The sequence below is a fragment of the Cyrtonyx montezumae genome, unplaced genomic scaffold (genome assembly GCF_038088225.1).
Source record: "Cyrtonyx montezumae isolate F1298 unplaced genomic scaffold, pur_monq_1.0 scaffold_6, whole genome shotgun sequence".
Lineage (NCBI taxonomy): Eukaryota > Metazoa > Chordata > Aves > Galliformes > Odontophoridae > Cyrtonyx > Cyrtonyx montezumae.
Genome location: NW_027072067.1, coordinates 2,130,169 through 2,156,359, shown reverse-complemented (window position 1 = coordinate 2,156,359; position 26,191 = coordinate 2,130,169). Strand labels below are relative to the sequence as shown.

The 26,191-nt window shown below is 38.9% G+C and overlaps 1 protein-coding gene across 2 annotated transcripts in view; it reads right to left on the bottom strand.

Moving 5' to 3' along the window:
- DOCK3 (dedicator of cytokinesis 3) overlaps window positions 1-26,191 on the bottom strand; it is a 196,392-nt gene that overhangs the window by 121,604 nt on the left and 48,597 nt on the right. Inside the window, exons 6-8 of one of the 2 annotated variants that reach the window (XM_065749928.1) lie at window positions 11,194-11,342; window positions 3,537-3,621; window positions 143-184 (exon numbers count right to left, since the gene is read on the bottom strand). In XM_065749928.1, the coding sequence (XP_065606000.1) occupies window positions 143-184; window positions 3,537-3,621; window positions 11,194-11,342 (276 nt within the window). The remainder of the gene's footprint in view (window positions 1-142; window positions 185-3,536; window positions 3,622-11,193; window positions 11,343-26,191) is intronic. The other variant, XM_065749929.1, reaches the window with a different exon arrangement.

Genomic DNA, 26,191 nt, shown 5'->3' with positions numbered 1-26,191 from the left:
AAGAAGGACCTGTTGAAGTAGTTAATTATTCTCAAGGTGCTTTTGAGGAACTTGGATACCCAATGATCTCCATCAAACAAATATACACAGATACGTTATCAAAGACAGAAACAGCAAAAATTCTTATGTAGACAATGTTTACCTGTGATGTACTCTGCTGGACACTGTGTCTACTCGACAAATGCTGCAGAGAAACAGAATAGTAAAATTGAAACTGTTCTGATGTAAGAAAATACTGTCACTACATTTATGTTGCATTAAAAGAGCATTTTGTAAATAAGACTGCTCAACATTATTACCAGCTCTTCATTGTCCTTTTCTCAGAATGCATCATGACTCACAAGACCACTAGCTCTGCTAAAAGATTTTCCCAGCTAAGCCATTTGCTAGGACAACTAATTGAATTTTCAGGTTGTATTTACCAAAGCTTTCAATGTAAATGGTTGTCACAATCTAGACAGAGTTTCCAAGGCTGTAATACTACTTTCTGAAAAGTCTACCAACACCTCACCTAATCTTCATTTATCAGTATGCCAGTCCATGAAAAGCTGCATTTGTTAATCAAGAAATAAAACAAAAAATGAACAACACTGACTTCTAGGAAGAAGGATGAATTTTATACATAAAATGAAATATATGTTATATATATATTTATTGATTTATTTCTATATATAAATTTAAAATCTTTTTTCTCAGATCAGGAAACGAAATCCTGAAAACCAGGTAGCAACTCTTCTACAATTTCAGCTGTCCTACACCTGCACAGAAGCATTCGTACAGCACTGCATCTGTGCAGCAGAACTCAGAGGATGATCCTGTATTTAAAGCCCTTCATACTAAAACGAAATGTTATAATCAGAAAATGGTCTGCAAGTCTCACTGAACCCATCTAATCTCCAAGTGGAGATTTAAATACTAATCTAAATTGAAAAGGTTTCAGAGAGCTTTAAAAACCATATAATTAATGATTCTGCCATGCACAATCCACATTTATTCATCTTACCATTAGTACTTTAAACTGGAATATTAACACTACCACATACTGACACTTTCTCTTCATTCTCCCCCCATCTCTACCCTTCTATTTCATAGCCAATATCTCAATCTGAAGAAACGGACACATTCTAGCAGGACCAGCAGGGTCTGATAACCTTCTAGCTTCAGAAGAGATGAGAGCAGAAGATATCCCTCCAACTGTATTTAGCAACACTTTTCCCAAACAAATCAAATGCACAACATTCTTAAAATTGAAAATTTTACCACGGGAAGTAATAACTTTGTGTAAAATGCTTCACTTTCCTGCCACAGATGGGAAAGCCCAGAGTTACTGCACGCATTTCCCTGCTAATAAGGGACCGTTTCCTGCGGTACATTTAATGCTCTACAATTCTGTGGGCTCTCAGAACTATTTCCACAAGATTATTTTGCAATGAAAAATATCAGAGGTAATTTGATAATCTGTTAAGTATTTTGCCATAAGTACAGAAAATTCTCACCATGAGGAAAAAAAATCAATAAAAAGAAATTTTAAAAATCTTCAATGGGTAAAATAAACTTCAGCAAATAACAGGTGTTCAGCTGTTTTGGTTCCCGAGATTACCTTCTGACCATGTAGGAGATGTGATTAGGCAGTACTGTCTTCCTGAATCTACAAACTAAAGCAGTGGTAAAATGTGAACTGACTAATGGTCATGTCCTGAATAGCAGCAGAGATCTGAACAGAAAACCGTGCTGTGGGCATTCTCTTTAGGATTAAGATGGGGCACGTAACTAAGACTGCTCCAACAATTAAACATTACCTATTTTCTGTGTTACAAGTATTCAGCTTTAAAAAAAACCACAACAACTTCAGAAAGGAGAGCAGAGTAATAAAGTAATCCAGTTAGCAATTTATGTGGCACTGTGTGAGTCATTACCCATTTAATTTTGTAGCAAAAGTTATTTCTGTACTTCATGTGAAGGAAAACTCTCCAGTAATAGCAGCAAGGTCTCCTCAGTCTATGGCAAACCAGGAACAAACTTAAAAATCAGTACTGTGGGCAGGCATACTTCGTCCTTTTTTATGTAGAAGAATTTCAATTTCTTTACATGAAATGCACTGTTATATTGTATAAATAATCAAAAAGGGGATTCCTATTAAAGGACACCGAGTGCGTTTTCTAAGGGACACTGCCAGATAACAAAGATTGATTTAATGTTCAAAAATTAGTTTTGCTTAAGGCAAGTTATTCAGCAGTCTCTCTCCTTCCCTTCTGTGACCTTAAAAATCTCAGAGAGGGAGCAAGCATGCCTATTATCTGTGCACATCCTAGAAGCAGATTTTTCACTTCAATTTTTATACCTATCTGAGGACTGTCCTCAAAGAATCAAACAATGGCTCTCATGGGTTTTCTGGACTCACACGACCGCTGATCAACTCCAGGTTCAAGACGTTTTAATTAATGGAAGTGAGGACAAACAACACTAGATCATACAGAGAGGAACATTCCTATTTCTCCTAACAGGTTAATGACTGTTGTTTGAAGTAATGATCAAGAAACCCCAAAGCAGTCTGTTAAGACTCCTTCACTGTATCTCAATAAAGCTTGTAGGGTCATCTGTCTGGTTCGTGGCACTTTTAGATGAACAGACGTGTGCAAGGCAGCACCACAATTTGACTGTGGAGCTTCTAAGGCTTTGCGTATTCCACCAGATAAAATTCAGCAGTGTACCTGCTAAAGGCAGCTGTCAAATGGCAAATGGCACATTATCTTGTGTAATGTCTGCCAAGTGCAGGAACCAGGAAGCCTGGCCTTTGACAGAGAACAAAAATAAACATGGTGGTGTGGCCCAAGGAAGACAAGGCTGCTGCAAAGAGGCAGGAAGCAATCTGTTCTGCTGTGGACACAACTGGAAGATGTGAAGCTTAATCTGCAACAAATAAAGCCCATGAATTTTCTTTCCACTACTAATAAAATTTCCCAGTTGAGAAGACAGTGATCCAAGCAAAAAGATTGCCTGGGTGAAATCACCACGTTTTTTTAAGAGATGAAATTGTCAGAAATGACACTAAGTAGGAAAACAGACTGGATGACCTTTCAAGATTCTCCAGACCTATTTTTCTTTAATTACACATACAGTAAAAAGATTCATTTAATGCTAATACACTGATTTAGCAACAAAGACGAAAATTTAAAATTATTTCCTATGTCTTTCTGACTTTTTTTTCTTCTTTTGAAAAAACAGATTTAAAGAACAAAGATCCATAGGAAGAAACAACATTCAAAATTACCTTCTCCACTTTTTTACACTGTATTATTCTCTAAATGGAATTTAGCTTTGTCTGCCATTTCCAAAACTAAGTTGGTACATTCTTATTAGAACGAATTGGGGGTACTGAAGACACTGACTACTCTCACAGCAAGGGTGTAAAGGAGAATGATGTAAGAAATAAAAAAGCTTACATTTTTTTCAGTCAAGACAATTCATAAAGATACTTTCCCCCTTCTTTCAATCCCAAAACAAAAGCTCAGAGCCATCTCCCACAGATTTCTTACCATTTTATACAGATCTGACACACTGATCTGATCTGAATCCACCACTTCAAAGTCCTTTCGAGGAACTAAATCTAGACCCAAATGCCTGCAAAAGAAAAGGAAGAACAATGGTAAGCATAATACACTGTGCCTACAATTACCAGCTACACATACTTACTCAAGGACAAGGAGAAGGGAATTACCAAAATGAATTTGAATCTTTTTCCAATTGTTAACCATTAAACAATCCTTTAAAATAAATTTAAATGTAAATATTGAATCAAAACATGCTCTGAGCTTGTTACTTTTTCTTCACTCATTTCAGTGGAGCTATAACAATTTATGTTAGTTGAAGATTTTGGCCAGTATTTTGGAGCAGTACGGTCATTTCCTACAAAGTGATGCAGTAGGCAAACAAGCTTAGTACAATTCCTTCTGATGCAGAATTCAGGTAGGGTTCTTCACCATGTAATGGAAAAACCTTCCCACCAGTGACCCTGATATTTGCTTTGGGAAGCTGCTCTGAATGAAACTTCTGGTGCTCACACAACTGAACTCCCAACTTTATCACTGCACAAGCATACTTTTCCTTATGATCTGTAGCTACAAAAATACTAACAGGAATTTTAACCTAAACTACAGGAGGACTGTAGCTCAGATCAAAACCAAACTATTAAAAAAAAAAAAAAAAGTATACCAATCCAAACGTTACTACTTCAGAGAGAATTTTCTGCTCTGCATTTGTTCAGCTTGAGACATAAGGCACTCAGACAACTACAGTAAAAAGCTATTCCATTTATGCATATTAGCAGTAAAATTCAAGAAACACATCAATGAACCATTTCCCTGCTTTCATCTTACATAAATTTGATATTTCACTTGCATATGTTTTATATTGAACTTCTTACTAGTCCCAAAGAACAACCAGTCAGCAGAGGTGTCCTCACGGTCCACCCTTTTCTCCTGTCATCAACTAGACAACAAAAGCAAATTCCAACTTAATTTTGTAGTCAGAGAAGCACTCTGTGCAGTACTTTTCCTGATGGCAAATAAGGTTGGTTTGTTTGTTTTCTTTCCAAATAAAAATTCATTCTCAGGTAGCACAGACTAGTTTTGTATGCTGCAACAAACAGAAGCCTCCAAGCAACCCAGCATCTCTTGCTGAGCAGTTAAAACATGAGCAGTAAGAGGCAGTGGTTTGTAAGAAGTCCAGTTGCCTTTGTTGACCATTGTACTTGTTAATTATTTCCCTTAACTTTCCCAACTCCCTATTTTCAAAATTAACTAATTAATTTAAGCTCTGCTTAATCAGGCTTTCCTTACTTAATATTATCCTAAACCCATCCCAGCTACTCTCAAGAGCACAGCTCAGCCCATGTTCACTTACTGGCAGACAGCTGCTCAGCAGTTCTGATTGCCATGAAAATACCATACAGACAAATGAGAATTTCCGCATTCTTAGTTCTTTGCCAAAACAATTACATTTTCAGTGGGGGAAAAAGGGAACCATTTACCTTCTTCAATGCAATTCTCATGCCAAAAACTTGTTTTGATAGTCTAGGGCTAAAATGTGGAATGCAATAGTTATGCACTTTTCACACACTTCGTTCTGATTAAACCAAGACAGTATCTGAGAATTGCTGCTGTAAATATGGAAATTACTGTATTTAATTACCAGACAAAAAAAGATTGAGAATGAATTAAGTAGTCCTCAACTGCAGCTACCACTGGAACATACTTATAACACAAAGTCAAAAAATATTGTAGAAAAAATGGTAACAGGTAAAAATAGTAATATGTAAAGAGTCAATTTCAAAGTGTTTCAAGTGAAAGTTAATGCTCACTTTGTTAATTTACAGAGAACTTCCTAAATCTGAACCGGTAACCCACCCCCAGAAGAGCTGATCAAGCACGTGTGCAAACACACAGACACACCTGAAGTGTGCGTGAAGGACTTTCTCCTCAATATAGGGAAATAGCAAATGATTTTCCAATAATGTGGTCAACATCACAGAAAACTGCTTTGTAGTTCTTATATAATTACAAAGAACTATCAAGAGTTTACAGAATAAACTGCCAAATCTAATCATAGCCTGATACTGTTCTGGTGTCAAAATTTCAACTCTCTGGAGAACTAAAGACGAACTGCTTGAACTCATTACTCGCATGGCAAAGTTAATTTCTACTTAATAACGTTCAACAAAGCTGCACAGCATCCCTGAGAAACTTACCTGGTGCTCTATTTTTAGTTAAATCCCTTAACTCCATGGATCTCCAGCCCAGAAGACTCTCATTCTCTAAAATTACATTAATCTTGTGCAATATTTGTTCCCAGCAGATAAAGGTTCCTTCTTTCTTTAGTTCTCATATTGTGTGTATCAAAGTCCAGGTTTATTAATTTAATCTTTTTTCTTTTTTTCCCAACAATAGACTGACAACATCATGTTTGAAATGACAATGACAGTTAGTGGCCCACTTTCACTCTGTATTATAAAATACTGTGGGGATATAAGAACACCAGCTGCCAAGCAATATTTCTGCAAAACATATCATGCATAAAAATGAGGTAACGTGCTGCTTTGTCTCTTTGACAGTTTGTCTCTCCACAGCACTCTTTCACAAGCGTTTTCGTTTACAGCATTTTGTTGTGGCTTTTGTTGTGCCCTAAGACTCCTCTGACTTTGAAAAATATTTCCCTAGTGCTCCGACAAAAGATTCCCATCCTGGCAGCTATCTCTTGGCACTGTACGACTGGGGCAAGTTCTACTGACACTGAGAAATTGCCTCTCCTCCACAGTGCAGTCCTTGGAACTTAAGACTTCATTTTACCTTCTTTGGTTGGGGAATGGACCTGTGCGCTTTTCTCTCTGATAATACCAAGCCCAAGGTTAGCATCTGTAAGGCTGACAGGGATGGACATACAACTCTCTTGGCTGAAGGAAATCAGCTTGGTTTAAACTGCATTTGATTTCAAAGAGTGGTCTTAAATTAGAATACATTCACAGATGTATAACATGAATGCCAAACTACTTCCAACACATAGACACACAAGTTACAGCAATTCCTCCTGGAAGTACCTTGCAGAAATACTGTCATTTAACTCAAAGATGTGTTTAGGAGGCACATGTAATCTGTAAGAACAGACTGGGAGAGCATCTCTAAAGCATTCAGTATCTCCTTCCTTCAGCTCCAAAACCACACATTTTACCCTGATTCTGTATCTAACTTTGAAACCACACGTTTTCATCCTTCTCTATTTCTTGTCCTATTCCTTCTCCATGTTAAAGCCTCACTTCATATCACTCATGTTCATCTAATAGAAGTACACATAAAACGAGCGCGGTGAAGGGGAAAGAAATGACTGACAACTATTTACAATAACTGTAGACATTAAATAAAACCAATGGAAATACAAAAAAATACACTACAAGGGCTTCAGTCTATGTAATGTTTAATCAATGTAATGTTACACAGGAAGCCATTTCTTAAAATGAAGATGAAGGGTAAGTTATCTTAGAAAGAAACTGATTAACAGAGATGGCAGCAAATACATCTGAGCATGGAAGCATCAGAACACAGAGCGAGATCTTTCCTCAAAGATGATACCCAGGAGAGTTCCTCACAGCTGTAATCCCTTCTCAATCATCACATTGCTATCAGTACATTCAGAAGAGAAAAACGTTGCACATTCAGAGAGAAACGGCAACTATTCTTCCTGCATCCTCCTTAAAGGCTTTTCATCATGGCTGCTTAAATTGTTTGCTACTACTTCGCTCACGTTTGAAGCAGCAAGGACAACTAGTGTAAGAATTTCTGTCATTCTCTTGGGAGTTTCCAGATGTTTACTCACGTTTACATTCAGTATCTGCAGGTACATTTTCCAAGCATCAAGCTAATTGTTGCAACACTACCAGGAAGTAATTATTATGCCTTTATGTCAAGAAAAGTATGACAATAGAGTATTGTCACTCAAAAACAACACTTACTTCATTGGCTCATGCTATCCCCTTGACAGCGTTACATGTTAGTATTAAGTTGGTACTGACACTGCAACTGCCCCTGGCTTGCCCACTGCAATTCTGAGATACAAGAAGGACCACAACCAGATAAAATTCATTTTATCTGAATAACAGCATGAAAGATTTATTTACAAATGCTTTTTTCTGCTTTTTTTTTAATCCTCATTAAACAGTTTTGTAACTTTTGTCTATGTATGCATCTTTCTCATTGTATGTGGAAGACTGCTTTCAGTGCAACGGTTTAAACAACATTTTAAGTGAAAAATAATCTGACTAAAAAGTAGCAAAAATCTACAAATTGATCTTGTTCAACTTGTCTGCCCAAAGTTTTGGTGGCTCCACTTTTCCTATTCTCTTTCTGAGCCTAACCATGGAACATCCCAGACTTATATGGAAGGAAGCATCTTGGATTTAGCATAAAAGAGAAAGTGATTGTGGTCACAAACTTGGATGTTTTCTTCTGGCAGGTACTCTATGAATCTGACGATCGCTGAAGATGAACTCTGATGTTTAAGCTGAATTACTCTGAAGAACTTTCACCTGTACTTTTGGTAAATTAAGCATCTGCATACCAGGGCAATTAATTGTGGAGCAGAAGCAGAGCATTTCTATTTCAAATGAAGACTGTAGGTCAGATTCCTTCCTCTGCTTTCAGTGCAAAGGACTGTAAAATGATACTGCTCTCTCTTAGGAAGAAAGTTTGATTGTGATTTATCAGCCCATGCACCAGAAAAGTTGAAAATCTTACCCATTTTCTATCTTAAAATAAACAAAACACAAATAGAAACTCGATTTTGAAAAGTTCAGTAATTTTCCTTGTAATATAATTTAAAATTAGATGATGAACTGCAGATATCTCTATAATATGATTTAAAATAAGACAAGGAATTGAATTGTAGAGGTCAGCTTTTATATATATACACAAGTTTCCTACAATACTGTTTTTTCCCTATTGTTTATAGGCCACTGGACTCAATAGCACTTCAGACTTCAATTATCAATAACTGATCAATGCCCAAATAAATCATATCAGAGTGAAATATTTTTTAAAAAATAAAGTCTTTTTAATACTCTGTACAAAACCTAACAAGACATGGAGGCAAAACATACCATACAAGATTTCACCTGTGCAAAGATACCCAAAAGGACGCTTCAGACCTAACTCTTAAAGCAATAAGATGCTGATCTGAAAGTGCTCTTTTGATTATTTGAGAAATAAAAAGCTATCTAGTAGTAATATCAGCCACTGTGTGCATATAAAAACCTAAATGAGGACAACTGGAAGAGGAGACAGCACCATAAAAATAGAGGCATCATAGTTGTGTTCTGGGGAAAATGAATGCATCAGTAACAGAAGATTAAACCACTACAGTAAGTAAAAATTAATAGTGCATTAAAAGAATGACCAGCAACAATACAGAAGATTAGCAACCTATTTTTGAATTACATTCCTTCATTTTTAAGAAACCAAACTACAAAGTAAACTTCCTTAATATTTTAAATTAAGCATACAGACATAAGTGGAAGTTCACAGCTGCACTTCCAAAAACAGCCCGAATTAATATAGCCCAAATTGCTTCTCCACAAAAAAAAATAATCCCCAAACAACATCTAATTACTAACCCAGGGACTGTATTTCTTCCTCAATTTCTGCCAGCTCCCACAACAAACAAGGGATGATCATCAGAACTGCTGCCAGGTTACTTAAACGAAAACAATACCAGTTCAAAAGCCAAACAAAACAGTCCTGACTTGTGGTGATAGGAAATTGGAATTTCATGTTTGCATCACTCCCTTCCAATTAACGCAATGCATTAACGACCAAGGTCAGGATAAAGGTAGCTTCAGGCTGAATAAAATGCTACATACCAGTGTAGAATTTCTGAAAGCTATTTGGTCTTGGAATGTCTCCTATTAAATTATACTACTTTAAGTAACTACAGACCTACTCACATGGCATGTACTTAAGTTTCTTTGTTAGCACTAACATGTTAGTAATTATATATTTCATTTATTTGTAAATCTCAAATATGACAGAACTCTCCTGTCATTCTTTGAAAAATAGCACTACGTGAATATACAGATGAAAAACAATGTTTTTAACAAATTGAGACACCTGGTCATGAGTTTCATGATAAAATTTGAGTGGAGATACAAGAAAGTGCTGTTGACCTTCAACAGTTCCATTTATATTTAAATACCTCATCGTGTACGGATGCAATCAAATACCTTTTCATTCACATAGATCTTTATCCAGTTCCTTTACTGATACCCTCTTCTGTTTCAGCAGGAATTTCTGACACTATGTACTTTTTTCTTTAGAGAGAACAATACCTATTCCCAGATGAGAAATGAATTCAGTCACAAATGTTTCTACCTACTGATTTACCTGATTCCTTTCCGTAGTTGTCACGCATTGGATTTGCCTTTACAGCTTTACTGTACCTCGTATTTCATGATTTTACATTTAGTGCATTTAAAAATAAAAAGCTTTCTATAGTCACCTAGTTTAGCAGCCCATTCTCTTAACTGTTGTCTGCTGCCCTCCTATTTTCTTCTTATTTTTGCTACTTCCAGTTGCTAACTTCATCCATATAGTTTTTGAGGAAAAAATGTCTAGATAATGTTCAAACATGGTTTCTTGCTTCCCATTTGATCCAGTGGGAATGACAATGGAAAACATCGGTAGGTCTGAATCGCAGACCAATGACTTGATGACATCTATTATGTTAAGTACTTCAGGGCTATTATTCATTAGGAGAGAAACACTGTGTGGGGGGGTAGCAAAAATTTCCTGATACTGTGTAAGAGGGAGTATGTGACTAAGGAGTGGAGTCATAAAAAAAGATACGTTCATGAAAAACATTTGCCTTTCCTCATTAATTATCGACTTAAGGTGATACATTCCCCCCTGCCCACCCCTCACCCCTCATATTTTAACTAGCACTAATCCTACCCCTAGCTGAAATGCAGTAGCTACATGCCTGAGGAGGGTGGTATTTACTTTGAAAAGGTTATATGAATGTCAAGCAAAACTTACCTGTCTGATAGACTGTATCTCAGAACAAAACCAGCACTGCTGAAGGGCTAGTTTCTGTGTAACAGTACCTTATTACCATTTCACCTTCTATCTGAATTGCACTATTCACTAGATTTGTAAAAAATTATCCACCAAGTCACAGTGGAATTTACCGAAGAGTCTAAACCTCTAAGAAGTCTCATCAGCAGCCAAGAACATGGATTATATTAAAAACTTACATAACACAGTCTCAGTTTCAGTGTAACTGCTACCAGTTGTTATCAAATCAACCATTCAGATATTTGTTCTATGGAAAAAAATGGGGTTTAGTATCTATGAACACACATTCCCAGGCATAATATTCGCTACACTGACACAAATAAAGTAAATTGACCTACATCACTTAGAAGTGCATACAGCCTTAGAAAAGACCTACAATTATTAAGCAAATGGCTCATCTGTTTGTAGCACAGCAGACTTAGGCAGAAAACTCACTGTAAGAAGTTCTATATGATTTCCAAATAAGTAAACGTTCTGTTAATAAATACTGTTGCAAAGAAAAGCTTCTTTTTTTCCTTCTAAATTAAATCTATTTAAAAATAATTAGAACAAACAGTACCCAGCTGGTACCTGTACTTACTCATTGCCCCAGTCCAGCCTCACTGTGAGGTGTCTCTTGACCTCTCGCACCTGATCCTGCGTCAAGTGACCTGACAGCAGCTGTCTACGTAGGTCAATGAGTTCATTCATCACATGGCGCAGTTTGTAGAAAAGATCTACCTTATGCTTCTGTAAAGGCATATTTTTGGGAGGGGAGCAGAAGAGAAAGGAAGAGGAAACAAAAAAGAGTGAAAGAAAGGGATCAGTAAGTTTGGAAAGAGGAAAAAAGAAAAAGAGAGGCAAAAGAAAAGTGGTGGGGAGAGAAGAAAAAGGCAGGGAAGAGAAAGGGGAGAGAAAAAAACAGTGAGAGATTTATAAGTTCAGAAGAAGCAAGAGGGGGAGAGAAGACAGACCAAGACAGAGGAAACAGAAAGAGAGAGATTAATAAGTTACTAAATTTACATTTAATTACCCTAGAGGAACATTAATCCAGTTTGTACAAGCTTTAAAATACTTATATCGAAAAGCAGTGTTACTGATGCTATTTAAATTGAATAAATTATATCTACATTTTGGGCTCAATTTGCTAAGGGATCCACTTTCTGATGGAACCTAATGCCACAGCTAAAACAATTCATTATGCGCAACAGGGATCACTTATTCCATCAGCTAATAAATTCAGAGCGGGGAGAACGCCTGCCTTCAGTCAGCTGTTAGCATCATGCTCTGAACTCTTAACAGTGATGATTTACCACACTGGAAAAGCACTTTCCATATTTTAAGTATTCTACTCACTGAAAATCACCCAGGTTTCTATGATACGCGGTAGTGGGAAAATGAATATTCATTATATGCACCCTGAAAGGGACTAAAACAATTACCGATGAAATCTACCTGAAAAACTACTTTCAAAGAGGAACATTACCAGATAAAATAGAAAAATAAAAATTAAAAAATACAAACCACACCATTAGTAGCAAAGATTTTCTAAGCAACTAACCCTCAATCATTTCCAACAGAACCGGTACTCTTCAGGAGTGGGAAAAAGGCAGAACAGGAATTAACTACAGGGGAAGACCCCTCCAAAGAGGCGGCTCCGGAGGTAACAGCAAAGACCACCTATACGCAGCCAAGCATAAAGAAGGGTGTCTACGTTGTATCTGCTAGATGAGAACTGCTCAAAAAGGCTTTAAAACAGCTGCCGTGTAACAAATGAAGAAACGAAGAAGGAAACTAACTTACCACCAAGTGCAGCTGAACTGTCATTGTTTCTTTTTTAAACAACTCTATTTCATTCCTATCTGTGAGCAAACCTTCAAAGCAAAGGATCTCACCTGGGGAAAACACGGGGACTAAAACTCAGACTTCATACACCAGCACTGCTCTGACTGCATTTCTGGTTGTAGATCAGTGTTTTGTAAAAGCCCTCTAAATGAAGATAAGATCATTTATCTCTACTACATCTGACAGAAGAACATCCACAAAGTGTTTCCTATTGCAACATATTATTAGAAAAGCATGTTTTTCATGTGCCTAACCAAAAATAAGTAACATAAGATGAAGGAAGAATTTCCATCTGCTTGGATTTGTTTACCACCAAGATCACTAATCTCATGTGACTTCCAGAAACAAATTGCAATATATTCAGTTTTGATCAGAAATGTATTAATTTCTCTGAGTCTGATTAACATCCATACTGCTGAATTAGGTTGAGCACGGATGGGACTGTCTGGAGCTCCTAATAAATTTTGAGATGAAAAGATGCACATTCTTTCAGCTACACTTCAACATTGATTTGGCCCCTTCTGAAAGAGCTGGGACACAGACACCAACAGAAAGAAACATATTTCCAAAGCTGGAAATACTTATTCTAAGGAGATATTCATGTATAGCTGGTGAGTATATCATGACTAAAATTGCGTTTGGGTTTTCTCATTAAATGCAGTGAAAGTAAATCACCCCCAAGCTGATAAAGATGGGGGGTGAAAGGAAGCTCCTGTTTTTCTATTGTACTTGTGCAAAAAAGAACACGTAGCAAGTTCTGCTGATGTAAGATGAAGACAAGTAAATTTGCTGTATACTGTCTATAATGAGCTGGCAATTAAATGATCATTAATCATAAATTTGATTAAATCATCATAGAATAAATCATCATAGTAGTTGGGAAGGGATAGTGATAGGAGGATGGTTGGACTAGATGATCTTGTAGGTCCTTTCCAACCTTATGAACCTATGAATCATGAGAATCAGCTCCAAAATCATCATATGAAGACTTCTCAAAGAAACCTACTGTGATGAAAGAAGTAATACTCTCACTCTTGCATAGATGGTTCATGGTTATCAATTCAAGCCCAGAACACCATGCTGGTTAAATTACTGTATGTTTGAGAGTTCTTTCCTGCAGTATCAGAATGACAGAATCATAGAATCCCCAAGTTGGAAAAGAGCTACAAGATCGTCCAGTCCAATCGTCCATCTGTTGGTGATACCAACAGATCCCTCTAAACCATGTTCCCCAACATAATATCTAAACATTTCCTGAACATCTCCAGGGTTGGGGACACCACCACCTCCCTGGGCAGCCCTTTCCAGTGCCTGACCACTCTTTCAGAGAAGTATTTCCTAACATCCAGACTGAACTTCTCCTGGAGCAACTTGAAGCCATTCCCTCTCATCCTATCACTAGTTAAAAGAAAAGGCTGATCCGCAGCTCAGTACAACCTCCCTTCAGGTCATTATAGAGTGCAATAAGGTCTCCCCCCTTAAGAGCCTCCTCTTCAGGAGACTGAACAATCCCAAACTCCCTCAGCAGCTCCCCCTAAGACCTGTGCTCCCTCACCAGTTTTGTTGCCCTTCTCTGAACACACTCCAGGGCCTCAATGTCTTTCTTGCAGTGAGGGGCCCAAAACTGAACACAGTACTCGAGGTGAGGCTTCACCAGTGCTGAGTACAGGGGGACAATTACGTCCCTGCTCCCGCTGACAACACTTTCTGATACGAGCCAGGAAGCAGTTACTTCAACCCCAGATAAACAAGAAATAATTTGTAAAGCAATTTCATAAAAGCAAATCATATTAGGTCCTACACTAGTCCAAAAAATCTTCTCTAGCCTGGGCAGGACAGGGAGGAAGGTGAATGGGGACTGCAGTCAGTCTGCAGCAGCACCAGTCTCCTCACACTTCTCCAGGGCCCATCCCAAAGGCTGCAGCCCTTCAGGATCAGCCCTGCTCCAGCACAAGCTGTCACAGGTACTGCTCTGCAGTGCTTCCCTCGTGGGCTAAAGGGAAAACTCCACTCAGGCCCTGGCAGCATCACTTCAGTGCCCTTCAACCTCATTCCCTGCCAACATTGGTGTTCTAGGGCTGTTTCACATTCTCTTCGTCCTTACAGCCTGCACAGCAGTTTGTCCCTCCTTCTGGGTGCTTCCCCACAGGGTCAGTGCTGAGAGCCCCTCCCTGTCCTGAGGTTTGTCTGCTGCACAACCACCTGGCCCAGGCCCAGCCCAGGCAGCACCCACAGAGAAACCTGGGCACCCAGCACAGGTGTTCAAGGCTTTAAGGAGCTAGTGAGGTAACACAGGCCTCCAGTGACACACACATACATCAGGTGTTTTACACGAGATGCCTCATCAGGATTTTAAAATCAGAAGCTGGAGGACAAACTTGTTTGACACCTCAGTACAACAAAATGCACTGTTTCATACCTGCAGCAGCTTTGGAACACTAATACTAACACTGTCATTTTTATCTAAATAAGTACCACATAACATGAAAATACGAAAGACTGGTGATGTATGAATTGAATCACTGCATGGTTGGGTTGGGAGGGACCTCCCAGCCACACCCCTGCCCTGGGCTGGCTGCCTCCAGTTCAGGCTGCCCAGGGACCTCCATGTCCTGTGGCACCTCCAGGGATGGGTATCCACAGCTCCAGGCAGTGATGCCAGCACCTTGCTGCCCTCTGAGTGAACAGCTCCTCCCTTATGTCTAATCCAGATCTCTCTTCTTTCAGTTTGAAGACATTACCCTTGTCCTGTCAGCACACTCCCTGACAAGGAGTTCCTCTCCAGCTTTCCTGTAGCCCCTTTAGGTACTGGAAGCTCTCCCCTTGAGCCTTCTCTTCTTCAGGCTGAACAGCCCCCACAGGAGAGGTGCTCCAGTCCTCTGAACACCCTCTTGGCCATATGACCGAAACTGTAATCATTTTGCTGTCATAATTTCATGTAACACTGCTGTAAGGATATTGGAATTTCTAGAACTGCCCCTTAGGACTCCTCCTACACAATTGTGTTGGGCTCTAATGGGGGGGGAGGACACAAAAGCATTATTTCTGTTACAAGAGCAAGTGAGCAGACATTCCCCTGGCTCCGTCCTATAGGTTTCAGTATCTAACTCAGATGCTAAATCTTGCAAGCATTATCAACAGATGACAAGAAGCAGTAAATCTCAAAACAACAAAGAACACTTTCTAGTTTTCTCTGGATTTTTTAATTAAGCAAATTATTTTATATTAAAGTTAATTGCACTGTAATTTTGTTCTACATTTATAGTTTAATCTTACACAAAGTGTCCAATGTTTATTACCATGCAAAACTAAAAAACTACAAGCTTTGCAAGAAATGGTTTAATAGAGCTATCACTGTATTTCCAAGCAATGCCACTCTTGTAAGGTTTCCTTTCAAAAACTGATCATTTATTTCAAATCTTTCAAATTAATATCAAACAATTAATTAGAAATAAGTATTTCACTCTTCAGAAAGACTCCATTCTTCTGGAAAGCCACAGAAGCATAACGAACTTGGAAATTGATAGAGGCTTTTTGATTCTAGGCCTAGAGCTTCTTATTTTAAGCTCATATTTGTAGTGTAAAACAGATAAAGTTGGTGCTGATGAGAGAGAATTTGGCCTTCAAATGCACCCCAAACTGCACCCAGAAACTTAGCTGCTCAAGTGTTTCTCTGAGAAACTCACAACTATTTAATGGGTACATATTTAAAACATGAACAGAGGAAGAATGCCCCTGTTTCCAGACCCTGCAGGAAACAAAGGGGAGTAAAATGGATCCTCCAGTGATCCATCCAGTACAGCATATCTAACACACCAATTATCCCAGCTAACGCTCTGTTCAGTACTTATTAGTTGCTCACCTCAGGGGCATGACAGCTGAGGTGCCTTTTAATGGCTGTAGGAACTTAACTGATGTTTCAAACCTTCTGAGAAATTTAGCTGAAGTAATGGAACAACTCCAAACATTATGAAAAAGAAATCTTGAGAGGCAGTGTAAACATGAACAATGCCCCTGTAGAATTTATGTTAGATTCCCATGATCCTACAGGACACGAGTGATACTGCCTGGATTTCTGTTAACACAAGTGAAAAACTGCTATGGCAAGATGTCCAACCAATTCTACACTGAAAAGTAATTTGATGTAATTTGATAGAAAAAAGATTATCTGTACTTCTGAAGAGAAAAGGGAATGAACTGGATGAAAAGCATAACTCTAAGCACTGGATGTTCATTTTAATAAGAAATGTTAAGAAACTATGGAATGATAAAAATACAGAATATTGAAAAGGAAGAATCATAGAATTGCTCAGGTTAGAAAAGGCTCTTCCCCTTGTGCTGTGTTAAATGACATTATGTGGATCACCATACACTCTGCTTAACTAGTGCAGTAAGTTCTTCCTGCACGCATTCTGCTTCTTCCAAACAGGGAAATCCTGAAGCTAAGAGCTGTCAGGCACATGCCATGTGCATCAGAAACTTCATGAAAAGCTTCCTTGCCATTCTGGGCAACCATACAGGCAGAAATGACAAGAATGCTGGCTTTCCCCAGGTTACTAAGAATGAAGCCTGTGATGTGAAGTGTTAAATTATACTGAAGCAGATTTTATATAGGCATCCTCAAACTTGCAGCAGGTTTACAAGTCCTCTCCGAGACTCCTTATGCCCACCATTTCTCTGCTATGTATTAGAAATCTAATTTGTGCAGAACTTTTGCTAGCATCTTCATCCTCTTAGAAGTACATAATATGATTTAATAAAAAAACACAAATACAATGAAGCTCTGTATGAAAGACAGAAAACTTCAATTGTTTGACCTACTCTAAAAACGAAGTGCTATGGAGTATCAAAGCTATCTACAGACCAGTCCGAATCTAGAGATGCATTCTATCTGCTGCAAACCAAATCAACGCCCCACAGATCTTCATGGTTATAAACGTCATGCAAATAGGAATGCAAGTAACATTATAATAGCAATACTAAAGGAAATAACAAAAGACAAAGCAAGAAAAGACTGATTTTATACAAGCTATTCCTTCCTGAAAAGAGTTGGTTTTCTTTCACAGTCTCTATTACTCTCTACAACAGACAGTGGGTAACTCCTGTTGTCACAAACCAACCCATCTCAAGTACATGGGCTCTTCACAAAGTTCCATGAACAAAGATCTTAGTGAGTGGTTGGTACCACATTACAGCTGTTCTCCAATAACAGGTTGGCTCCCTTTGTGCATATCACCTCATAGACCCTAAAGCTGAAGATGCAATTAAGAAATTGCTTTTATGGATAGCAATGTGTTAGGGTACAAAGAAAAACATACTTTTTAATTTCTGTTATAATTTCTGCCCTTTAAAAATCAATTATATTTCTAATTAACGATATCATTTACATTATCTATAAATAACAATAGGTACCAGCAGTTAGGATGTGCATCTTAACTGTTTTATCTTTTTCTTACTTAAAGCTTCAGATCCTTGAGTAATCCAACAGAGCAATTTGACACAAATAACAGATGCCAACATTAAGCACTTCCAGCAAGGCTCTCCTGTCTGACTTCATGCTAGTAGCATTTACGCGCTCTCGTAACTTTTAGGCTCTACCAAGAAACACAAATTGGCCTCAACGAGACAGGTCATAATTCTGGATTTAAATTAGTGTTGCATAGCTTGTTATTCAACCAAAAAATGGGATAAAAAATAAAGAAATTTTGCCACAGCGTGATTGAAGTTCCTAAATTAGGATTAACTGCAGCATTAACTTCTCTCCATAACGTCACAACAGACTTGTAGCAAAGCTTGAGGAAATGGAATTGAAGGGGATAATTACTCAGACTAACTCTGAGATTTAATTTTCCTTCAGCACTTTTAGTGCTATAAAACCAGTGGCATTAATAACATTCCTTTTCAATCCATATCACGTTCATAGAAACCGGTTCCAAATCTTCTGCATATTCAATGTACTTCATTTGATTTCATTTTGAAAAGTAAGCACAAGTTTAAGTTATTTTCCATTTGGAGAAAAAAAAAACATATGCAAATCTTCTGCTATTTAATCAAGCATGATTTCCTCAGTTTTTCTGATGTCTCTGTGCCTCCCCCACCTCCTCCTCTGAATGGCTTCACCGTGTCATGTGAAAGAACACTACATGAAAAGAACACAGCACATTTTGCTATCACGCTTGTTCAGAAGCATTACTTTATCAACGAAATGGAAGAAATGCAGGTCAACCTTTGGAAACATGGCAGTGTGGAAAAAGCCCAAGAGAAGACAGCTACACAAACAAGGCTTTCTCCTTTTTCCCCAGCATCTGATCCTAAATCTCCCTCTGAATAAGATCAGCACAACTGAAATAGGAGTGGAGCTAAGGAGAAAGGGCTGTAAATCAATTAAGACTCTGGCATACATACAGCTGACTTTGACAGCAGACAATTCTGTCAGGCCTTGGAGATATATGAACACCTTCTGTGCTGAGTGTTCACAGGGCACATTTTCTGAGCTTCTTTTATTACATGAAGAATAAATTATTCTGATTGCGAGACAGTGGAAGTTGGAGAAAACCAGAAACAACATGAGACTTCAGACAGCATCTCCAAATTGGGCAACACTGAAAACACCTATTCAAAGCACAGTGCTGGCCACGCTCAGCACCATTCCTTCCTCAAGAGGAGAGGCCTCACAAGTAAGGAAGCACTGCTTTTGATGAAGGCTGTCAGTAAGTATGAGACCCCTGCAATGACATCCTCTAACAACTAGAGCTAAAACGGACAAGTGTTGCTCTGTTCACCATCACCTTTCACCAGTTGGGTAGGCTTGAAGACTTCTGTTTTGTGTCTATTTATGTAAAAATCACAATCACAACAGTACTTTAGATCCGTTATGTGTTCCTATGTGGTCTTCCACTGGGAAGAATAATTATCCTGATCCACAGCAACTACTTTCTCCCCTCCCCACCACTCAGGAAGTCGTGGTACAGCAGAGCTTGCAATATTGCTAAGTCTGGCAAATAGCAAAAAGGTGGAGTTTCAAAATGCTGCAGCTGCCAACTCGGACAGTCCTTCAGAATGCCTCCTACTGGAGTTATTGTCCCTCCCTGCCAACAGAAGCCACTTATTCTCTAATCCATTAGAAAATGGGAAACCATAGGATCTTCATCTGGAACTAAACTTGGAGGATTTGAGGGAGGTTCTAATGCACATAGTACTAACTTGTAGTATTCACCTGTCTGACAAATAATAGATGAGACCACTTCATTCTGAAAGGATTAAAGTAGTACTGGATAAACACAGAAGCATACGTGTTTTGTACTCTACAGTCTTTTCACCACTATTTAAATTCAAAATAACTTTTTAGAAGAAAATTTCTTACTCATGACTGAATTGAGACATTCTTTTACAAAAATGAGTACCTCTCCAAACAATGAATGTTAGAGTCATTTTCTGTATGACAGAAAACTTATATTACCTTCCACATCATTTTGTGTTAAATGCTTTTGTTTCCACTTTTAAGAATGATGATGGTATCTTTATTCAAAGGTCGATTAGTGAATAATTAACATATTCACACTAATTAGCAACAGTCAAAATGTCTACATTACAACTTGTATGATAGATACCTACCAAGAAATTCAAATTTTCCCCTTAACAGTGCCTTGTACTGCTGTGTCAAATTCTGAAGTTGAAAAATGCTCTCTCCAATTTAACTTAAGCATCAGCTCCTTCACTGCTATTTACATATTTAAGAGGAAGCTTCCTGTCAACCACAGTGAAGTGCATAACAGAACCACACAGAATCACAGAACTGAAGGGGTTGGAAGGGACCTCCAGAGATCATCGAGTCCACCCCCCCTGCCAAAGCAGCTCCCTAGCCCAGGTTGCACAGGTAGGTGTCCAGCAGGGTCTTGAACGTCTCCACAGAAGGAGACTTCACCACCTCTCAGGGCAGCCTGTGCCAGGGATAACCTGAGACACCCAACCTTTTCTCAGCTTCCCCCACACAGTGTTACACAGCACACAGAATTCTCATTCACACACATGCAGGGGTCTGGAAGAAGTGTTACTGCTTTGGGCACAGCAGCAAGAAAAGCATTTTCCAAAGAGATCACAGGTACTGAACAACTGGGGGCTACATATACCATCTTAAATGTCTCTTTGGATTTTGTCTCTTGTTAGACGTTCATGCAGTGTGTGCCACATACATACTTTGTGCCAAAAGCCATTTTATAAAACTTGTGTTAGAGGTACCTCAAGTGTTAAGGGAAAAAAAAATACAAAAAAGCACTACCAGAACACATATTATTATTCCAACAAAATATGACAACAGATCAGTATTTGCAGACCAGTCTAATCAGTGGTCTTCGCAATACATTATCCTGGCATGATGCCACAGTTTGTCCTACAACATTTCTGTGAATCCCTATAGAAAAGGTTGCATGTATTTTAACAGCTTTCCAACCACATAGTTCCCGTGCAAATTAACACATGCAGATATTCCAATACTGTTCAACTGCAAAAAACTTGCAGCTATGTTTCTCGTAGACTCATTCCAGTAAGTCTCATTCTTCCAAAAGTGTGAATTTCAACTTCAGAGAAACTTCGGTCAGCAGAAAAACTTGAAAATTCCATTTTTCTTGTATAATATTTACTCTGCAATCAACTACTTAATAAAACTACATTAATTTTAGTTCTCATATTTCCACATAGTAAGAATTCAGTGTAGCAACCGTACTGTAAAAAAATTTAAAAAATCAAGAAATTACATAAATAATGAGAAAACCTACTCCTACTTAAAATCATGACTTTAGATTAGGAGCATCTTGCTGTTCAGAGATCAGGAAGAAGTCTACATTCCTGTTTTACACATAGCATTTACTCTTGTGCAATTCGTAGAACCACAGCGCGGTTGGGTTGGAAGGGACCTCCCAGCCCCACCCCCACTGTGGGCTGGCTGCCCCCAGCTCAGGCTGCCCAGGACCCCCCCACAGCCTGAGGCACCCTCAGGGATGGGCACCCCCAGCTCTCTGCCAAGTCTACATCAAGGCTTCACCACCTTCTGAATGAAAATTCTCCGAACGTGTAACCTAAATCTCCCCTCTTTCAGTTTGAATTCGCTGATCCCACCGTGTTTGTCACGAAGAGCAGCAGTCCCAGGACAGACCGCTGGCAGATGCCACTCATGAGCGGCCTCCACGAGACACAGAGCCTGCAGCAATCCAGCCAGCTCCTCACCCACTGAGCAGTCAACAAATCACTGAAGACAACACAAGGCATCTGTTACAGGCTGCACTGACTAAAACCTCCTGATTTACCTGACACATTAAAACACAAGATGAGCTAGATTTTAAAGTCGTGTTTCTGTCACTATAGGATGACTGAACCAATTTTACTGATAAAATCACAACTGACTTATGCACAGAAAATTAATCCTAACCCCTTATTTAAAAAGAAACGAAAAAGAGCAAGATGAACAACCAGAATACCTCAGTGAATTATGTGACAGTTCTAAGACCGAATGTTTAGAACTAAGAGCTCCCAGAATCAGATACCACAGCCCAACAGAGGAAAACAGTTTAGGGGAAAAGAAATTACAATTGCTTTACAAAAGGCACAACAGCAACAGAGGTTGGTGTATTTGGCCACCGTGCTGATACTGACGTTGTGAACCACGTGGGTGGTGCTGGCTATGCTTAGGACCAGGTGACATTCATGTTTTAAGGAAGATGCCTCCATGCAGCTAAGAGCAAACAGAAACGTGCTGTATGATCAGCTCCCGTATTCTGGGACGAGATTCATAGGTTCATAGGTTCATAAGGTTGGAAAGGACCTACAAGATCATCTAGTCCAACCATCCTCCTATCACCTTGGAACAGCCAGATGCGCTGTTTAAAGATGTCTGAGACATTAAAGCATCATCCATATTAACAATTCCTTCCTTGCTGCTAAATACAGCAGTACATACGACCTCAGGACAAATGCTGGTAAAACTGATTCAAATGCAAGCTCAAGATAAGCTCCTCAACCCTATGAAAGAATGTGTGAAGCAGACTAGCTGTAAACTCAGGCACAAGGCTGACAGCCACCTCACAGTGACTAAAACACAAATCACAATCTTGCAGTTAGAACGTGAGGGGCAAAGTCAGAGAAGGCAGCAAGTAGTAAGTAAACTACATATTAAAAAAAAAGCTGTTTCTAACTCTCTGCTTTTACTTGCTCTTTAGTCAAGCTTTTGGTAAGTGAAAGATTAAAATAGTTAAGAGGAGTAGAGCTGCAAGTAGAAATGTAGAAGAAAACAGGCAGAATTCTCACCTTCCCAACTTAATAGTGTTTGTACTGCGTATGTGACAACAACTCTACAAGTATCTGTAACAGACTTGTAGGTGGCAGCTGTTAAACGTGCAGATTTTAAACCAAAAACCCAACACCATCACAACAAAAATATGTTTTTCTACATTGGGAACTTCACTATTCAAAAAGCAAATACCAAAGCATTCCTACTGGTACTAAATACATTTTTTTCACCTCTTCTAAACAGGAGTATCTCCTGTGGTGGACATTGTTTTCACTAGTGCTTAAAAATGAAGCAGCATGCTCTACAGACCAACATGAGGAAGAAGGAAGAGACAAAAATGAGGGACAAAAGGAAAGAAAAAGATATCACTATAGGGGTTAACACTGAGCTTTAGGCACACTGCTGAAAAACCGCCAGTTAATAAATAATAGTCAAGCACCAGCTCAGCATTGTTTTTTGACTGCAAACCAGTCCTCCTGGCAATGCCACCAATTCAGCAGTGAAGGATCAGTATGAACAAAAGAACAAGCTCGACTCACACCCTGCACACCACCTGAGTGCTTTCTGCCGGCCACACACTCAAAGCTGTCCACGCTGTCTGCTCTTCTCTACAGCGTTGCAAACATTAATAAGCCAAGAAACGAACTGAACATCAGTCTTTTCCACAGCTTCTAAGTAAGCTGTCATCCTTGACAAGTAGATAAAATTCATCAGAAACCACAAAGAATGTCTTTCAAGGGTACAAGGATCAGCACAGGATCACCAAGACATCACTACAGAAAGATGCCTGAACAGTTATTGGACTCTCCCATACAATTCTCTTGCCCAAAACAAAATATCATAAACAGCAGTGCAGTATATCCACTTCTTAATACTACTTTTTCATTTTAGTAATTCTGTTTTTTCAGTGCAGCTGGTTCTGACTAAACAGATTTAAAGATCCATCAATTTCAAGACTATAAAGGATTATTGTGATTATCTCGTCTGAGTTCCCGCAGGGCGCAACACCATAGAAACTCACTCACAGATTGCCACCACATATTTTCTGGGTGATAATGCAGCTACCAATCATTTAAAATACAAACTAGTTTCGTTTTAAAGACAACAGCGATCCATCAACAACTGCTTCCCATAATTAATTGAACCTCGTTGTTAATTATAGTAATTATTAAAATTTGGATTTACTTCTGCGCTGAATTGGCATGGCTTCCATTCACAAATCCTGCATGCTGTTCTGGGTGTTCTGACAGAACTGGCAGGCTGTGGTGGGTTTCTGACAGCGTGCCCCCATTAACAGTCACCTACCTAAAACCTCTCCTGCACGTACCCGTGCGTAAGCCATAAATAGGCCGACTCCCCACTGCAGTTCTGCAGTTTTTCTGAATAAATGCACACAGTAATTTCTTCACTCAGCTCCACGTAGGTCAGGCTCCTGCCAGAATATTATTCTCACTGTTACCCACTTTTCTGTCTCTGTGTATTTACCTATTAAACACTGATAAGCTGTGGATAAATGACTGAGTCTTTAAAGCAAAGGGACTGTGCAGAAGACGACATATATCAACATGCAAGGTAAGATACAAACCCAAGACTGAGTCTGATTGTTTTGAACACTTAGTTTAGAGAAGGTAGGGTCTAGGAAAACAAGTTAAATCAAAAACTTGCAGGAAAGAACAGCATAATATCTTCTCCCTGTCCACAGCAAACAGAGTAAGAAATAACACGCTTTAAGTACTGGATATTCAGCACAGCCTTCAGAAAAAATATTTAACAGTATGAACCACAATGTACAGCATTTTTTGAGAGGCTGCAGAATATCTACTGATATTGGTAGTTTTCTTCCTCTTTTTATTTAAGAGAAAAAAGCAACAGGCAAGACAAGCTCACACAAGAAATGCTGCAATTCAAAATTAGCACATCAAAGGGGGTTACATGGTCTGGGTATCCCCATACCTTCTAGGTCCACTCTCCTATCATTCCTTTCAAGTGTCACCTCTGCTATGAAGAGGACACTGCAGAACCAGTAGTAGTTACTTAATAACCACATTTTTAGTTAACACACAGATTTTCAACTATTGCCCTCCTTTGTCCTCCAAGATGCCGCTCTGCCTCTGAAGGGAAGGCTATTATTGTTCTCTTAGCTATCAAAATCAAGTAAAAGCCAATGCTCAATCGGTTAGCTGTGATAATGTTGCATCATTTTAAGTGTCTCTGCACCTCAGGACACAAACACCATCTGCAGGTCCTTTCTATATTTGGATGTATTAGAATAGCTGCTGTTTAAATGAGCCAAGTATCTGACACAAACCTCACATTTTCTGAACTAATCATTATTTCACTCTCTATTTCTGCACTATCAGCAAATTTCATGAAACTGCATTTCTTTCTGATTTCTATTATGAGCATAGTGAGTAACATTAAGACAAGAACTGCAAGTCCTATTACAAGCAGCACCTCTGAATAATTCTCCACTTTCTTCTACTTCATCAATTCATCTATTTTTAAACCATTTAGTAATTGCTACAGTTAATTCTGTACCATTATTTTTTTTCATCATAGTGCCAAGGTATGCTAGATGCAGAAAACTACATTTACCATTAATTCTATCAGCACAACTTGTAACTACATTTAGGCATGTGCTCAGGTATACAGCTGACAACTTCTTAAGAGAAAGCCAGCACTGGAAAACAGGGAAACTCAACTATGGATTTTTAAGATGTCAAGTCAGAAAAGATGATGGCCTGGGACAGCCAGGAGACGTCTGGAGAACACACGCTACAGAGCGTGCTGGTGAGATTCAGGCTGTACAGGCTGTCAGCTGAGTGAGGAGTCCACTGGGGCTTAGAGGGCAATCAGCAGAATGCACTCAACATGTGCTAAGTTCCTAGTGGCATCCCTTGGTGCATTAACGTCTTTATTAAGCTGGTTATTGGAATACAGCACACTCACACTCTCAGATAATACCAAACTTGGGGAAGCATTCAATACAGCAGAGGACAGGGCTGCTAATTAGAGTGGTTTCTCTAACAGGCTGAAAAAAACAAGAACCTCACAAAGGTCTTCCAAGGGAAATGTGAAGTCCTCATCTCCTGGATGGCATAGCCTTATGCAACAAGGAAAGACACCACAACGTGGTGATCCTGGTGAAGAAGCTGTACAGGAGCCAGCAGTGATCCCCTTGGAATCCCATCATCATATGTATGGGGCTGCACTAGCAAGACAGCAACCAGCAGGTCAAGGGAGGCAATTCCCCAACTCAGCACTTATGTGACACCTGTGTACCTATCATCTGAAATTGCCCAATGGGAAGACTGAGATAGGAGGGATCCAGATTCCTCTCAGAGGTGCTTCAGAAAAGGAATAAAGACAGCATACTCTGGAAATTCAAGCTAGATAAAAAGAGAGCTTTTGGGTTTTTTTTTTTCCTTGTGGGAGGGTCAAAATTTAGAAGAGGTTGCTGCTCTCCTTAGAG